This window comes from Nyctereutes procyonoides, unplaced genomic scaffold (genome assembly GCF_905146905.1).
Source record: "Nyctereutes procyonoides isolate TBG_1078 unplaced genomic scaffold, NYPRO_anot_genome, whole genome shotgun sequence".
In the NCBI taxonomy this organism is placed as follows: Eukaryota; Metazoa; Chordata; class Mammalia; order Carnivora; family Canidae; genus Nyctereutes; species Nyctereutes procyonoides.
In genome coordinates this window covers 11,041,511-11,060,472 of record NW_026575134.1, presented here as the reverse complement: position 1 = coordinate 11,060,472, position 18,962 = coordinate 11,041,511, and the positions used below count along the sequence as shown (strand labels likewise).

At 41.8% G+C, this 18,962-nt stretch overlaps 1 protein-coding gene across 4 annotated transcripts in view; it reads right to left on the bottom strand.

The window, feature by feature from the left end:
- AMPH (amphiphysin) overlaps positions 1–18,962 on the bottom strand; it is a 216,146-nt gene that overhangs the window by 1,641 nt on the left and 195,543 nt on the right. For all 4 annotated transcript variants that reach the window (XM_055300729.1, XM_055300732.1, XM_055300730.1 and 1 more), the window contains 3 exons: positions 9,893–10,102; positions 7,786–8,028; positions 5,019–5,120 (listed from right to left, as the gene is read on the bottom strand). In XM_055300729.1, coding sequence (XP_055156704.1) covers positions 5,019–5,120; positions 7,786–8,028; positions 9,893–10,102 — 555 coding nt within the window. The remainder of the gene's footprint in view (positions 1–5,018; positions 5,121–7,785; positions 8,029–9,892; positions 10,103–18,962) is intronic.

Below are 18,962 nucleotides of genomic sequence, written 5' to 3'. Positions count from 1 at the left end.
GTGACTTTAGGACCCAGGTCAGAATAGAGTGCAAAGCCATTGGAAGGTCTCATATTCCATCCCAAACCACCTGCTTATAAGAAAGAACTCTGTGCCCCCAGCTCACATCATGTGACCCAAATAATCCACCACACCCAAAGCACAGCAAATAATAACTGCTAGATCTGGGTACCTGCTCTTGCCATTGTGTATGTTGTTGCATTTATAATATCCCATTTTTCAAGTTTATATGAACTACAAGGCAGTATGTTGCCATGATACTCTTGCTGGAAACATCATATATTCTTTATATACTCTTTATAAATTATTCCTCATAAACGTTGTCTATCTTATAGGAGCATCATCATAGAAATGAAGCCATGGAACGTAGGCTGGTATTCGCCCTTGGCCTCTTGCAGATAAGCAGAGCCTAGTTGGAAAACGTGAGTGGAAGGAACAGCACAAAACATACAGACCGTATAATGCAAAACTAGTGGGAAATGACTTGTCTTTATTATGTTAACCAATACATGAAAGAGATCCCACTTAGGATGAGGGATGGCCAGATTTAATCTGAAGCAATTCCCAACAGAATTCAAGTACATCAGATAAAATGAGGTCTCCAAAATTAAATAAAGAAGCTGAATACATTCCCTCTTGATGTAATCTGAGACTATAAATTGATGCTGTTATATAGACAAGCAATATAAGCATTTAGACAGGCCAATTTTTGAAAGTGGAAAAAAAAAAGAAAAAGATGACTCAATAAAATGACTGATAATGATCCTAGCTAGGAGGAAGAGTGTCCTCTTTAAAATTATGATGTTATATTTGTGAAGGGCGAAGCTATACTTAAAGTAAAAGATGATAACTAAATTTTTTCTGAACCTTCAGCAAGCATCTAAAAGGCCATATTTTCCCCCACAAGTGTCTGCATTTGACTGTATTTACAATGAGTGAAAAATCTACTGGAGTCGAGTCATGCATTTAAAATGGTTTCAATAAAGAAAATAAGAACTGGCACAAACTCAGAATCAAAATACATTCTAACATGTATATTCTGAAATACAATTTATATAGTAAAGTGAAAAGGACTGGCCAAGATCAATCCCTAACTGAGGCAAATAGGGAAAATTAGATTTAAACTGCTTAAAATATGTGGTAGAAGAAAGATTTACAGTTCTGGCAGTGGCAAAATAGCTTGTATCAGATAAATGCTTCTGCACAGAACTATTACTAACACTAGAATATATATTTATACGTATCTATATACATAAGTATGCATATATGCAACTATTTATATATGGAAATGACGTAAAATATATAATCTAAAGTTTATACAATGGGATTGTTACAAGTAATAGAATTGATATATATAACAACTATTTGAAGGCACCTGCAGTGACCCAAAGCCAGCAAAAACTGGAGAATATTTAATCCCCGAAAGTAGGAAATTGTACTGGGTGAGATCCGAGCTAATAAGGCTTTCCTCCTGAGGATTATCCTCAGTCTCTGTGATGCAGGGCATTCAAAGGAGGAGTGGAGGGCTTCCCCTGTATTTTTAAGGGGGATACCCTGAAAAGAAGAGATGTACAAAGGCAGGTTCCCAAATATGCGAAACTTCCCTAAAATCCTGAGCTTCTCCCATAGTCTGTGAATATACAGGAGCTCCTCCAAGGAGTCTGGGAGAAAGGCCGGAAAGCTAAGAAGAAATTTAAGCCCTGCCCATGGAGGGGAGGCGGAGTCCAGAGTCTGAGTCCCACCAAGTTAGGAGGCTTCAGGACTTCTACTAAAATCCCAGAAGGGCCGTTTTCAGAAGTAAAAGATGTCTCAGGACTAAGAACTCATCCTAAAAGTCAAGGCAAAATTGAAGCAAAATCACCCTAACAAAGTATAAAACAAAAGCTCCACAGATTCAAGCTAATTATCTAGTAACTTCTATGTCTCCTATGGGGGCGGTGCAAGCTTCAGAGATAGAAAATAGAATCCAGACTCTACAATGTGTCCGGTATTAATAACAAAAAATTACTATAGATATGAGAATAAAGAGGAATGTAGCCCCCCCAGATAAAAGGCAACTGATGTAAATGTGTGCTGAGATGGGCTAGTTTTTTGGGATTAGTGGTAAGAAATTAACGCGGCTATTACAAATATGTACAAGTACCTGCCACCAAAAGACGGCAATGGTGAAAGAATAGATGGGAAATCTCAGGAAAGAAATGGCAACTAAAATAAAAAAAAAAAAAAAAAACCCTACATGATCGTTATAGAATTGTGTAAGCATAGCATCCAAAATGAAAAAGTCGCTGGATAAGCTTTCCACAACCAGAAAAAAAGTTGTCACTGCAATTGAGGACAAATCAGAAGAAATGATCCAAAAAGAAATAAACATTGAACAAAAAAAGAAACGTCTTTGACATCAACGAGTCCAACAGGTATGTAATTAGGGAATCATTAAAAGAGGGGAAAGAATGAGGCAGCACAGAATTTAAGAAATATGAGCTGAAAGTCTTCCAAATTTACGGAAAAGATCAGGTCACAAATCTAAGCACTTCAGTGAACCCCAAGAATGAAAATACAAAAAAAAAGCCCCAAGATCTAAGCACATTACGTTGAACTGATGAAAGCCAAACATATAGGGAAATTTTTTTAAGATTTTATTTATTCATGAGACACACACACACACACACACACACACACAGAGGCAGAGACCCAGGCAGAGGGAGAAGCAGGCTCCCTGCAGGGAGCCCGATGTGGGACTCGATCCCAGGACTCCAGGATCACACCCTGGGCTGAAGGCTCACTGAGCCACCCAGGTGCCACGATACAGAAAAATTCTTAAAATTAGTCAGGGACAAAGTCACAGTGGATACCCAGAAACAATGTTAAACAAATAGCAGCTGAGCAGAAAAGAGAAAACAATGGAAAAACATCTTTAAAGAGTTGAAAGAAAAAAGTCAACTCAGAATTCTTTGTCTTGGGAAAATATCTTTAAAAATGAAGATGAATGAGGAGCCTGGGTGGGGACCTGCCTTTGGCTCAGGTCATGATCCCAGGGTCCTGGGATTGAGCCCCACTGAGCAGGGAGTCTGCTTCTCCCTCTCCCTCTGCTACTCCCCCTACTCGTGCTCTCTCTCTCTTTCTCAAATAAATAAATAAAATCTTTTAAAAATGAAGGTGAATAAAGACATTTTCAGTAAACAGAAGCTGAGAGTATTTATTGCCAGCAGATAAGCACTGTAGGAATTAGTAAAGAAAATTTTTCAGGCAGGGGTGCCTGGCCGGCTCAGAGCCTGGGATTCTTGATCTCAGCATTGTGAGTTCAAGCCCCACGCGGAGTGTAGAGATTACTGAAAAATAAAATCTTTAAAAAAAAAAAAAAAAGGAAAAAGCCAAAGCACTCTGAAGAATAGTATTAAAAAAAATAGAAAGAAAAAATTTTCACATAGAAAGGACATGAAACCAGATAGAAACTTCAGATCTATAGGAAGAACCAGGAAGAGTCCAGGAAATGATAAACAGGTTGGTAGACATAAGACTAGCTTTTTTTGCTCTTAATGTCTTTAAAACAACTTACAGTTAATGCAAAAAAAAAAATGTGAGTTTATATGATGGAGTTTTTAATGATTTTGAGATATGTAGGACACTTTTGCCTGATACTGGTAATTAATGTTTTGCTACTTTTTGCCTTGAAGAGTATATCTGAGGTTTTAACAATTTTATTAATCCTTTCAAAGAACTAACTTCCTGACTTACTCATTTTCTCCATTGTGTATCTTTTTAGTGCATTCATTTGTGAATTTATTTTTATTATTTCTTCCTTCTGTGTGTTTTGGACTTAATGTGATCATTTTTTATTTTCTTAGGCTGAAAACTTAGAACTCGATGATCACTAGGAAGTATTTTTTTAAAATTTACACTGTGATTTCTTTGATCTAGATTATTCAGAAGTATATTTTGAAATTTTTTAAATATTTAGAGCTGTTAAAGCTATTATTGTTGCTACTGATCTCTAATTTTATTGCGGTAGAGACTTTGACGCAGAAACTACTCTATCTTGGTAAGTGTATAATCAAGAGAAAGGCAAAATGTGGGGCATGGGAAGACAGCCTTAACCTCTAAAGTAGTGACTTTATTTTGGGAGGAGAAAGCTCAGAAATCTCCTTGAGAATACTATGGAGATTATAGCTCTTCTCTCCAGAAAAACCTGTTATTAGGCACGTTTACACGTTTTGCGTACTATTAAGAGGCTCACAAATCCTATGAATAAGAACAAAATGGAATTTTCAGCATCTTCACATTAGAAAACTACACTCAAAGGTGATTCATTTTAAGACTTTTAAAACTGAGGTATTGGGGATCCCTGGGTGGTGCAGCGGTTTGGCGCCTGCCTTTGGCCCAGGGCGCGATCCCGGAGACCCGGGATCGAATCCCACGTCGGGCTCCCGGTGCATGCAGCCTGCTTCTCCCTCTGCCTATGTCTCTGTCTCTCTCTCTGTGTGTGTGTGACTATCATAAATAAGTAAAAAAAAATTAAAAAAAATAAAATAAAACTGAGGTATAGTTTAAATCCTGGGTAATGCAAATATCATTTAAGTGTAGTTTAGTGACTGCTGACAAATGAGTACACACATGTAATCCACACCCCTATTCAGAGAGAAAATGGTTCCATCCCCAGGAATTTCCTTCATGTTCTTTCCTGGTCAATCTCCACACTTTTCAAAGGGATTTTAAGTACATCTAGTGGCTACATTTCCTAAAGACTGCGTTTCAGAGACACATCCCTAAAAAGTGGGTGCAAAGTAAGAAATGATCATCTCTTTGTATCAAAAAGAAACAATGCAATAGTATCCCCAAAAGAGATCTCCTAACGAGAAAAAGTTAGCCATGTCCTGTGCTCATCAGGCCTAAGCCCTTTTCTGAGATGCTGCTTTGTAGCATCTCAGAAAATAGAAATATTTTCAGTTGGTCACTGTGTCCCAGTGATGCTCAGAAAAACAACAAGAGAGCCCGGAGAACCTTTCTGTCTCACTCTTTACCTGGTCAGCTTCTGAATCTGAGGGGACCACCAACACCACATCACCCCTTTGTAGGGTCAGTTCATCAGAATTTGCTGCCTCGAAATCGTGCAGTGTTTCCACCTGCAAAAGATTTTAAAAGAGTTTACTCATTTTAAAAAGAAAAGGAAATGTAACACTGAAGTCTCCTAGCCAGATTATCAGCAGGGACTGGTAGGCTTGAAGCCCCTCCAAGCTGAACAAAAAAGACAATGATCCTTGCATATCCCAAGGGAGAAGGCCTCTAAACATAGAAAGGAAGTCCTGTTTCCTTAAAACATTCAATGTTTGAAGACTGACACTGAGACAATTTGGATGTATGTTTAGCAATGCAATGCCTTCTGCAAGAGTTGAAATTGTGTACTGCACACTAATTAAATTTTAATTCATCATATTTTTGTTAGGTATTTACATTTCACTATCACTGATACTTTATTATTGTCCATCTTTAAACTTGAACTAGGGGATCCCTGGGTGGCGCAGCGGTTTAGCACCTGCCTTTGGCCCAGGGCACGATCCTGGAGACCCGGGATCGAATCCCACGTCGGGCTCCCAGTGATGGAGCCTGCTTCTCCCTCTGCCTATGTCTCTGCCTCTCTCTCTCTCTCTCTGTGTGACTATCATAAATAAAAAATTTTAAAAAAATTTTAAACTTGAACTAAAAATAGAAGTGTCTAGCAGAAAGTTCCTCTAACTCCACTTCTGTCAGTAATTAATAACTGGAAATATCAGGGGTGCCTGGTGGCACAGTTGTTAAGCATCCGACTCTTGATTTTGGCTCTCAGGTCACAATCTCAGGGTGGTGAGAGTGCACCTCGGGTTGGGCTCCACACTGAGCACAGAGCCTGCTTAAGGTTCTCTCTCCATTTCTCTCTACCCCTTCTCCAATGCCCCTCCTCGAAAATATGAAATAAAAATAAAATTGTACATATAACAATTAAAAAAATAGTTGGAAAAAATCATCACTTCCCATGTTATATGGGAATTATTATTTAATTAAACCCAGTGATCAATTCCTTTATAAACTTCCTTCCGTATCTTACCTTTTAAACCAAGCCAATCTGCTTCTTTTCTTTCTTTTTTTAAAAAAACTAGAACATATTTGGGGTGCCTGGCTGGCTCAGGAGGAAGAGCATGCGACTCTTGATCTTGGGGTTGTGAGTTTGAGCCTTACCTTGGGTGTAGACATTATTTAATCAAATAAACAAAATTTAAACATCAATGTGCAAATTAAAGTTGCACAGCATGGTAATTTGATACATGTATACACTGTAATAGGATGCCATGGTTCCGATACTGAGCACCTCTATCATGTTACATAATTATCATTTCTTTCTACCAGGTTGGAATAATTAAGATCTAGTCTCTGAGCAAGTTTGATGATTATGATACAATATTGTTGTCTATATTCACTATGCTGTGCATTGGATCTCTAGGACTTACCTACTACTCACTGCAAGTTTATACCCTTAAACAATACCTGTCCTTTCCCCCTTATCCTTTTTAACCCTTTTTTTTGAAAGATTTCTTTAAAATTTGATAAGAAACTTTCAAAAAACAAAAGTAGAAAGAACAGTCTAATGACCCACATACTTACCCAGCTTGAGCAACTACTCCATCAGGGATGGGTTATTTCCCCCATGTCCCTCCCCTCAGCCCTGAACCCCTGAGGATTAAGCGATTGGCTATTAAAATGTGTATTTTGCATGTAGAATCATAAAATGTCAGAGCTGGAAATGACTGATTCCCCAACTCACTCTTCTGCTGAGAAACTGAAGCGCAGAGAGAGGAGTGATGTTCCTCAGGCCACACTGCACTTAGGGAGGGAAGCCGGGGTGGGCCCAGGCAGGCTGGCTGGTGTATAATCCAGCCCAGAAGCAGGTGCACACACAGAGGATTTCTGAGGTCTGAGCCCAGGGCTGAAGGGACTCACAGGGCTCTGAGAGGAGCATGGGAGGCCACTCGGGGGGGCAGGGTGGGGGAAGATTTCACCCACTCACTACCAAGGGACATATCATTTGTCCTGTGGCGAACTTTAACTATGGATTGCTGAACAATGGAAAGTCATTACTGTCATTGCTGCTTGTGCAGCAGCCGGAAATCCTGCCATTTTACAATGTGATGTGGGGACAGCAGTACAGAGAAAGAATACATACTGCAAAATGCAGAAGTAAACACCCGAAAACCAGAGGTTCCAGCAAAAGCACCTCAAAGCAGAGGACGGACAAAGGGCCACCAGATGAAAACACTGTGGATGGAACTAGAGGGTATTAGGCTAATTGAAATAAGTCAATCAGAGAAAGACAATTATTATATGATCTCACTCATATGTGGAATTTAAGAAACAAAACAGAGGATCATGGGGGAAGAGGGAAAAATAAAACAAGATAAAATCAGAGAGGGAAGCAAACCATAAGGACTTAATGATAGGAAACACACTTGAGGGTGGCTGAGGGGGAGGTGGCTGGGGGGATGGGTTAACTGGGTGATGGGTATTAAGGAGAGCACGTGGTGTAATTAATGAGCAGTGGGTGTTGTATACAACTGATGAATCCCCAAACCCTACCTCTCAAACCAAAAATGCATTATTATGTTAATTAGTTGAATTTAAGTAAAATTTTTAAAATGCAAAAAAAAAACAAAAACAAAAAACTCACAGCAACATGAGGTGCATACTAAATTCAGGAAAATATTAAAAAAAAAAACCAAACTAAACAAAACACAAATAAACAATAACAAATGGCAAGACCTTGTAGAGGAAGCCGGGAGGCACTTCCAGAGACTCCTCACTCGCAGCCAGAGCAGAGGGCAGCGGCTGGGAGTCCTCCCCCGCCTTGGGCTCTGGGGCCAGCTCCGGTAGCTCACTGGTGGGGCTGGGAGTAGCGGCGGCAGCGGGGGTCTCCATGGACTCTGCACCTGCAGGTGCTTCGTGGTCTCCCTCCCCTTCATTGTTGGAGGCGGGCTCTATGACGACCGAAGGGATGACCTTCTCCTGGAGGAAGACAAATGTGGGGGTGCTGAGCAGGGGCTGGGAAGAAAGACTTCTGTGTCCTCAAGGGTGCCATGGGCTGCTTCTACCGCCGACCCACCCTCCGTGGCTCCCACTTTCCCCACCTCCTCCATTCAGCAAAACGCCTGCCGTTCCCCAAACCTGGCCCAAACCTTTGGGCCTCAAGCCTTGCAGGACCCTCCTCCTGACACAGCCGCCCTCCTAGCTCTCCGGAGATAGAAACCCTTAGGACTCTTTCTGCATCCTTGAGCAGTCAAGGCAGTTTGTGAAGAGTGGGGTCCTGTGGAAACTGGGAAGAAGGCTGGGAGGCTGCAGGGAGGGAGGGGGAGACCTGTCGGGGTGGAGAGACAATCCTGAAGTGCTTCCAGCAATGGCCTCATCGTTGCCATGGACCACTCTCTTGTCCCACTGAATACTTCCACTGCCCGAAGCTGACATTTAACCTCCTGTGATTGCCTTTCTCCCAGAAGCCCAGGGGACTCCTGAAGAGCCAGCAACCATGTTGTTAGGACAGATCTGGCTTGTGTTGGGAGAAAATCTCCGTCTGCTTTGCTTGCGGATCACCGTGAGAGCCCACGCTGCCGTTACAGCTGGAGGGATGACAGTGCCCACCAACCACTCCGAGGATGCTCCACTCTTGCGGGGAGCAGAACCAAAGGGTTGAGATCTCCTTCCTATTTTGTAACAAAGATAAGCAAGGAGACAAATTTCCCTAGCATGGTGGAAGTCTGGAGATGTTTACTGCCTCTCAGATCAAGTTCTATATTCCCTCAGATACCAGCGGGCTTAAACACTTCCATTTTTCAATTTGGAGAAAATAATGCGCTTTTTCAACAAGTCTAACAATATCATATAAAAACACTTCTGGCATCGTGACAAGAAAATTTCAAGAACAAATGGAACATACTGTTGAGTTATTTCTCCAAATACCAATACTACCCGCTGTTTTTCTAGTGGGATGAAAGGGATCATTTAGTTTCAAGCTTTGAATAACCCTGGAGAGATTTGGGGGAAATTTCTTATGAGTAAACGAATCAGGACAAAGGAAAAGCATAACACTGAGAGCCCACTTGTCATTGTTATGTTCTGGAATCTAGACCGAGCATGGGGTTTAGAAGGGTGGCCCTTGCTGTGTGCCCCCCACACACACACACGTCATGGAATATATGGGTTTGTTGACTTTGAAGACTTCTCTGAAGAAGGGAGGAGCTGGAGCTAATCCGGCAACTTCGTGTGTGTATTTAATGACCTGTTGGCTCTTGAACGTGCAAAAGGGATATGCTTTTGGAGAAATAAGCACCAACTGGTGAATTTGTGGGCACTCTAGTGATAATAACGACCCCTAAATACCACAAATAATGATAGGATTTAACTATGGATATCGGGTTCTCCTCATGTGCCTGGCACTGGGCTAAGCATTTTCTCAGGTCATCCATACAACAACCCCATCATCTGGTCACATTCTCTTCCTCCCTCCACCTCACTTGTACATCGTCCAAGGTTTATTCTTTTTCTCCATCACTAGGGGCCTGTGTGGACCTCATGACACTGACACAGAGAAAGCCAGGCCCACTCTTGCTGAGAATCTCATAAGCAAATACACAAATAATAATAAATAATACAAGTAATATACATAAATAAAATAAATTTAAAATACCTAAAATTGTACATGTCATGTATATATGCATGAGTGCGCATATATATACTATTATATATATATACTATATATAGTATGTGGTAAAGCAGGGTACCACACAATGGCCACAAACCTGTTCTGTGCCCAGACTTGTTACCAGCACCAACCAGTAAACAGCATTCCACCCACCCCCCTCCTGGGGACACTTACCGGAGGGGCTACTGCCTCTGCTTCTTCCAGTTGAGATCTGTCACCATCTACGGCCTGTGTGGCTTCAGTGTCAGGCCTGGCCTCCTCTACACCTGCTCCTTCACCAGGAGGAAGAACTGCTTTCTCCACCTCTGCTTCCTCCACCAGGGCCTCCTCGGCTGCTAACATGGAGGTTCCAACAGTCACGTCGGCATCCATTCCAGGTATAACCTGCAAATCGTATGACCAGTCAGGTCATGTCTGTATGTGCCTGGGCGACAAGAAGGGCCAGACCCAGCCCCACTGTGGAGGTTCATCAGATGAGGATGTGTAAGGTACCAGAGCCCTGGATGCAGGCAGGGCGAGTCTGCCCTCCATCCTCTCTTCCAGGGAATAAAGGGCACAGCATGGGAACATAGCCAGGGGTATCATAGTAACACCGTAGGGTGCCAGATGGTGGCTCTACTTGAGCTGAGTGGAGTATAAAACACTTGTGGAATCACTAGGCCATACACCTGAATCTAATGGAACATGATGTGTCAACTGTATTTCAGTTAAAAAAAAAAATGACTACCCTTCTTTCTGGGCCCACAATGATGCTACTACATTCCTCAGCTTTCCTTGCAGTTAGGTTCAGAGAATGGAATTTGAGTGGAAGTGACATATGTCATTTTAGACACATGGCTTTTATGGGCTAGGTGGTCTCCTTTACAAGCTGTTTCTACTTTTGTTGCCTGAAAGCAGGTGGTCACAAAACCCTACAAGACACCAGAGTCACAGAATGGAAGGGGTCTCACCCCCAAACCTGGACCATGGAAGAAAGCTACCTAAGAAAGGCAGCCTAATCATGCAAAGTCAGAATTTAGAAAAACCACATTTCAGTATAAACTCTAAAATCCTCATGGGGAAGGTCCCAGAAGCTAAATCACATTCACAAAAAAAAGTATATACTGGGGAGTTTTCTTAATGAGACTTCTTGAGAATGAAGGGCAAATAAATAATTTTTGTTCTGAAATATGCATTATAAAAAAATCCCATCAAATTTTAGGTCTTTTTAATAGGAGAAGTGAAATAGGAAAAAAAAATGAGAATTTTCTAAGGTTGCATATGGTCAAAATAAGTATTAAAAATGTGCAATAGGTAAATAAAGAAAGTGCAATAAAAAGTTTTAGCTTTGAGCAGACTGGTTATAGAGCACACATCTAAGACTCTAACATCAGTTTGGCAGGCCTGATTCGAGAAGCTCAAATCCGAAAAGACAGAGGAAGACTATTGGATTGGTCTATAATACACCCAGGACACGTATTTCAAAAATTGATCTTGCTATCTGATGTGATTAGCTTAGCCATTCCTCTTCTTTATTGAATAAATTCTACCCATTTTGTTCTGCTGGGTTAAGAAAGCTCCAGTGTTGCTGATACTGACTCTCAGACCCAGACCAGAGAATGGACAATGCCTATGAGATTGGGCATCAGAAGTGGGAGATGCAGAAGGTGAGAGCAACACATTTTTAAAAACCTTTCTTCTGACTCACATTTACAGGTGACACATTAAAGAAAAATAACCTGCCACGGAATCCACTGTTCTACAACATAACATTTTACTTTCGGGATGAAATATAGTGCTAACAGCTACGCTATTTGTCATATGGCCAAGGATTACTTATATTTTGGAAATTTACCTGCCTCTCTTATAGAAATTTGGCTCTCCATGCAAAGTGTGCAATGATTGAAAACGTGGTCACGAGCCACGATGTACCATTTCTTTCTTTTTTAATTTCCCCATCTTGTCTTTAAGGTACTGGGTTCAGAAAAGTAATCCTTTATATGAATCATAATATATTCATTTAAAGCGAATTTAAATGCTAACAATTACTGAAGTGGGAATTCAGATTTTGGTGAACGCCAATCCCCCTAATAGAAAGTGTGTTTAAATACTTAAGAGACTTTCATCTCTTGTTTTATATAAACACTGGTCTTTGTAAGGATGTATTGTTGATGTTATCAAGAGAGTAAGAATCGGAATGTAAACTAGCAAGGCATCTTCATCCCAGGAAGAACAGAGAACAATTGCTCAGAGCTTTATTGTTGAAGAAATGAACAGGCTCTTTCCAGCATCGAAGGCCTACCTGGCCAAGTTCTTCCATAGCAGAAACTATATACGTAAAGACAACGTGCCTACAATGGACTTTCAGGCTCAAATGTAGAAAGCAAGTTGTGTTACCATAATTCCAAGTTATTTATGCTTTCCATCTGCTTGGAAAATCACACCTATAGTGTGAATATCCCCCTGGTTTCAGACCAGATGGACCATATATCATGCAGATGGTATGGGCAAACAGAGCAGTAGACACCACCCCACACACACATAACACACATACACATCATGATAGATGGGAAAGCGACAACTATGTTGTTTAATAGGCTACTCCCTCAAGTGATTATGCGTAAATCCTTCCATACCTATATGTGCCAAGCACACACTATTAGTGACTGGATTTTACACTCAACTGAATTGATATATGTCCAGAAAGGAATGTATTTCTGTGAAGTATTAATGGTGTTGCCAAAAATAATTTAACTCTCTCCATACGAATGTTGACGAGTCCCTGATTCATCTCTAGCGCTCTAAATAGCTATCAATTTGCACCAGATTTTACTTCTGCAAGATATACCTTGAAATAGGTCATCAACCTCACCTTTGCTAAATGATTTAACCAGGCGCCCCTGGCTGGGTGTGACTTAGACCTGAGTGTGGCCTGCGGTGATGCCAGCCACCAGCAGGTGGAGGCCAAGCGCTCTGTCCACCAACTCTGACGTTTGCTGAACTCAAAAAGCAAATACCTCAGCTTCCTTCTGTCAGCAACTTACCTGATCTCTGTCACATACACAAAAAGGGATGGAGGGATGATGGCCAATAAAAATCACCAAAGGGCTGAAATTAACAATGCGAGTAAAGGCGAGGGGCTAAGGGAACTGGCACTTTGACTACAGAGAGGAAAGGCCAGCGCTTCGAATGGCCTAGTTGGAAAAGGGAAGAAATAAACATCCCTCCCTTCTTAGGGTTCACTAGCAATGAATTCCTATTTCTCTAGCCAAATACAACATTTTGATTTTACAGGCCTTAGGAATATTACAGAAACAGAGAAGGACTGTCTGCTACCTGTATTCCCTATCTTTCTGCCTCCAGAACGAACTGCTCTGAAAATCAGGGGTCCCCAACCTTCCGTTTATTTTTTTAAAGATTTTATTTATTTAATTCATGAGAGACACAGGCAGAGGGAGAAGCAGGCTCCATACAGGGAGCCTGATAGGGGACTCGATCTCGGGACCCCAGGATCATACCCTGGACCGAAGGCAGATGCTCAACCTCTAAGCCACCCAGGCATCCCCCAATCTTCCCTTTATGTCTAGAACCTGTAGCCCATGTTCTGCTCTTGCCAAAATATTTCCAACGCATATTTACTAACTGTAGTAACAGAACAACATAAAAACACAACAGGAAACAGGACTCCCACTTGCTCAGATTAGGTGTTAGCTGCAGATCAAATCAGAGACAGACTGAAATTTTCAATTGACAATTATCCCTCTTTTTCTTATTATTTTTATGGATTCCAACTTGTTAGCTATTTGTAGATTGAGAAACAGAAAACATTTTCTGGACTCTGCTTGCTACTGGAAATGTTACACCTGCTACGAAAAACCACAATGATTCACGACTATTTGCAGAGTTTTTTGTTTGTTTTTTTTTTTTTTTTTAAGTGTCATCGGGGAGACCAGAGGACCAAAACCACTGAAAGTATTTCAAGCCTTTGACATTCAAGGTGGTTCATTTTTTTCTCGTCCTTCCAAATGTTAAGGGAAACACCATTACCTTCTGCCCAAACGGTACTGTTTGTTGCCCAAATGTATTCATGGTGGGAAACATTTAATGCAAAGAGACATAAAAAAAGTTCTCCCTGCCCTCGGACACATGTTTACCATATTCACAAGGCCCATGGGGCACAGACTATTGGCAATTTGCACGCACATCACACAAACCACAGGATCAGTATGGGACATCTTTGGGAAGGTGAATGGCTCTCACTTTATCACACCACACAGATTCTACTGCTTTCTTCAACTTTTGCCCCAACAATCTCCTTGATGGAAAGCGATGTGGTCATGGCATTCATGTCACAGTCCTTCCAAACACCTGCTAGCAAAATTTCTGAAGGTGGGATGAAATGAAGGCAAACTAAGAATGGTCTGTGTATCCTGCAAAATAGGGAGACACAACACGATGACACAAAAGGGCCAAGCCCTCCAGGAGATGGTGCCGTGAGAGCAGGTCAACAGGGACCCAGGCTCTGGACAAGTAAGAATAGTTACTGGGGAGCACCTGGGTGGCTCGGTGGTTGACCATCTGCTTTTGGCTCAGGTCATGATCCTGGGGTGCTGGGATGGAGTCCTGCATTGGGCTCCCCACAGGGAGCCTGCTTCTCCCTCCGCCTGTGTCTCTGTCTCTCTCTCCGTGTCTCTCATGAATAAATAAAATCTTAAAAAAAAAAAAAGAGTAGTGATTGGCTGCAGGAGAATTTGTAATCTTTGGGCTTTGTGTAATTTAGTGACTAATTTTAGTTACTCATTGTTTTCTTGGCAATGTGAGCTCTGAACAATGCCTGAGAAGCTGCTTGCCAGTAACTGGTCTGGGTGAGGCTAACCCGAGTATAAATTTCATAAATATCTATCAGGTAGTTTGAACTGAAAACAGGTATTTCTCTGATTAAAAAATAATGGATACTGTGGGTTTAAAGATAACAAAAGAAATAACATTTTCACATACTTATTTTCCTTCATTTTCTGTGCCTACTGGGACTTTATTGTTTATTTTATAACACAGGGATCATGTTTCTTAGAAAAATTATATCAATAGCCTAAGTAGTTTGTACCTTATTGTTTTTTCTATTTGACAACTTATTTAACATTTATGTCACTGAACACTACTTGGTTTCTAGTTTTTAAATGTTATAAAATGTTCCTTCCGAAGGAAGATCTTGGTTTATAACCATATTCATAGCAATTGTTTAGACTATACATTTAAATAATTTAAATACTAAACACTAATTCCTTTATTCATTTATAATGTCTCTACTGAGGACTATTTTTAAATTTTTGCCCATCACGTTATTATGTTAACAGTCAATATAAAGAAAATAAAAAGAATCCTACAGTGAACATCCAAGAACATACTACCTGGGATCTCCAATTTACACATTACATTTGCTTTACTCTGTCCATCCATGTTGATTTTGAGTCATCTTTCAATCTATCATAAAATACCTTCATAAAATGTTTTTGAGAAATTCTATGGTGATTCTATATTTGATAGTATCTCTCTGTTGCTCTCACATGTGACCAACTACACTCGCTTGGGGTAAAACTGCCACAACGTGATTTTTTTGTATGTGTTCAAGGTCTGGGAGGCTTTCCAACAGCTCCTGAGCTTTAGCACTCGGGAGGGCAAGTCTGAGGTCCACCTGATTGCTCTTTGGTAACATATTCTTTCCCTCAATTGAAATGCTCCTAGGACTTTCTTATAAATTCTGAATTTAAATCTTTATTTTAATTTTTTAAAAACATTTTGTTTATTTATTTATTTGAGGAAGAAAGAAAGAGAACCAGAAGGGGGAGGGTCCGGGGGAGAAGCAAACTCTCAGCTAGTCAGGCAGCCCGACAGGTCGCTAGGTCCCAGGACCCTTAACCAACTGAGCTGCTCAGGTGCCCCTGAATTTAAAATTGTAAAAGAATATATTCAGATATTAGTCCCTCATTAATTCTGCCTTTTGTTGGTGATTTCTTATAATCCGCACACAGGAATTCCTTCAACTAGAAAAATGGGGACAACTTCAACTCAAGCCTGTTTTCTTCTGTTGGGCTGGCCGGTGGGGTGACTATTCCTGTCTTTATGGTCCCTTCTTGGCAAACTGAGTCATGGACCCACTGCTTCCTACTGTCAACCCCAAGCAAGGACTCTTGATAAAGAACGTGAGCTAGTGGAATTTCATAAACTATACTGCATCCACTTACAGTCTTGAAACCCTACTCTTTAAAATGAGATTAGTAGATTACAATTAAAATACTCATTTACATGCATGATTGGGTACCTAAGCAACCATGTCATAAAATCCCTCTCAATTAAGAGCTAATTACATGATAGAAAGATAATGAGAAGTGGTTGGTAGGACAGTGTTTTGCCCATTTTCCCACAGATTCATTGTTTAGAAAGGTCTGTATGGAATGGGAAGACAGAAGACCAACCATCTCCTGGCTTTATCCACTGCACTGCAGACTTAGAAATTGGTACCTGGGTTCACAGGTGACAGATGAAAATGATCCCAAAGCTGGAAGGACCACAGAGCTCATCTGACCCAATGCCGCCATTTTCCCGGTAAGGGAACAGGACAGAAGAGACTACCATGGAATCCGAGAGAACTGGGGATCTGACTGTTAGTTCTGACTCTTGCACTCATCAGTATGGGAGCGGGAGTGACCCCTCAGTCCCTCTGGGAAGGAACAAAGGGAGATAAATATCCCAGGGCAATCCTGATCACAGGCCACCCTTGGCTTTTCCTGCCCACCCTTTAATCTGGATCCAACCTGAGCCCTCGACTTGCCTGAAGATCCATGCATTTCTATGGAAATAGAGGATTTTCTGCCAAATGCATTTTTAAGAAAAGCCTAAGAGGCAGCTAGCATCATCACAGCCCCAAAGACACAGGCTGGTGGCCAGTACACAAACTCTACTTAAACAGCTCAGGTCCTCATTTTCCTCCAGCAGGACTGCAGAGCTGGGCCCTTCCATGGAGCACCGAGCCTCCAATGGTGCTCCTTTGCAAGGTGGCACCTGGTATTACAAACTTCATTTGATATATCTATGGGTGTCCCCTTCTCATAAAGGAGGTTAGTGGTTTTCTTCCCCTTGACCTTCATCTCAATTATCTTTTTTTTCCAATCTACTCCCTGAGTATTGCCTTAACTGCCATCATGAATCTGCAGCAGCCGGGTCCCACCGAGGCTCGGCTAGGTGGCTGGCAGCACGGTTGCCACGGCAACACCTGTCAGCATTGGCTCCATATCTTCCTTTGAAAATTCTGCAGAATTTCTGCAGAAATGCCAAAATTAATGAATTTTTGGCTCATCGGGCCTTCCAGGTCACGGCAGACTATCCAACAGTGATACACATTAGGACACCGAAGTTTTAATTAGACATTTATTTGCAAAGTCTATGAGAGAAGTGGATCAGAAAGGTGGCTTTCTCTTTCAAAGTGAAGGTGAATATGGTGTGTTGCACACTCTCAGAGCTGGGGACATGAGCAAGTACTAGTTTCCAAAGTAGCCAAGCCACAAGGGACAGCCTCAGCTTAAAAGGCTGTTTAAGGAAAATGCCTTTCCGGTGCAAGGAACCAATCACCTTGCCTGGCCACGTTATCTTTGGGTAATACGAAAAAGCATTTGTTGCCACTGCTCGGACTGCTTTCTTGTGAGTGGCCCAGGCTTGGGTTGGCAGAAAGAGGCCTGGCTGCCAGATATGGCCAGAGACCAGATCAAAAATGGTGATCTGCAAATCACCTAAATGTCATCATGGTCTGCTGGCAAAACTCCCAACCCTGACCCTGCCAAAAACCACATGCACCTTTCTGAGTAGCCTAGAATGCGCCCAGATGATGAAATGGCCTGACTCCTGAGGACTGGTAGGGAGCAGACAGTGGCACTTGAAAGACCCTGACTACCGACCCTCTGTTTTTGTAGCCTTTGAACAGCTCGTGGCATCAGTAAGCAAAACCTGCTCCAGAGTGATCTGTCAGCTATTGCCTAGCAAGTATCACGAGGGATTTAGAAATCCTTAATTTTTTAATGTGATAAGTTGTAGACTTTTGAACATGGGAAGAGAACATCTAGTTTAACAGGTACAGCATTCTTGGAAGAGAGAAAAGTGGCAGAGAAGGGGAAAATGATTTCCCCAAGGCCACCCTGCTGGTTAGCCATGGAACGAGTTCTCCAGACTCTCCATTCAGGAGTCTTCCTATTACATCCTCGTAAATACTTGCTTTACATCCAAAGTGGGGGATTAGGACACACGTTCCTCCTGAGGAGCTCACGGCTGAGGCTGCACAAGCATTTCTGCTTCTACTCTGACCCTTCAGCAACAAAACAGGAATGGCCACCGAGTTGTAGGATGTGTCGGTGTCAGCGTGGACAGATTTCAGCCTAACTGTGACCTCAATGGCTTTAGTTAGATGTTATGTGAAACTGGTCTACAAATGGACTTTCATAAATCCTGCTCTTTTTGGAAACATAGCCATCTGGTGCAGTCAGGGGCTGGCTCTCTATAGATTGAAGTGCCAGGATTTAATTTCATGTTACCATTTTCTGGGTGTGTGATCTCTGTTAAACCACCGAAACTGTGTCTCGGTTTCCTTGACCTTGGCAACAATACAGAAATAAAGCCTATTTCCTGGGGCTGCTGTGAAAAAAATGCACGTCAACCACTAGCACTCAGTGCTGTCCACTATTACAATATGGTCCCTGTCTCCTTTAGCCTTATTCCCTCATGGTTGTTCTAGCCACACTGCCTTCCACTTCAGGCCACACGAAGTAAGTCTCAAAGAAAGCATCTGAGCCGACTGAGACTTGTGGGAAAGGAAGGCAATTTGTCAGAGAAAATTTCTTGGATCAGAATGAGCAGGGTTTTGTTTCCCCTGATCATACATAGGATAGGGTTCCAGATGGTATCCACTCATCAGGAGTGGTCCAGTGTAAGGGCCCTTCTGCCATGGAGGAGCTGAGAGGAGAGAATGAACAAGAAAGAGCAAGAAGCGGAGGCAGGATGGTAACACTCACTGGTCTGGGTCCTCACCTCCACATTATCCTCGGTCTACATAAATCTCAGCATTGTCACCCACGGAGTGAGAGGGATGAGCCAGTTAAAGACATCTCTAAGGCTCTTCCATCTCTAACTCTGATGTAGGGGTAGCGACTGGGATCGATGCTTACAGAAGAGGGTGCGAGGTAGGCATTGCTGTCTAAGCAGAGCTGTCTTTTGAACATCT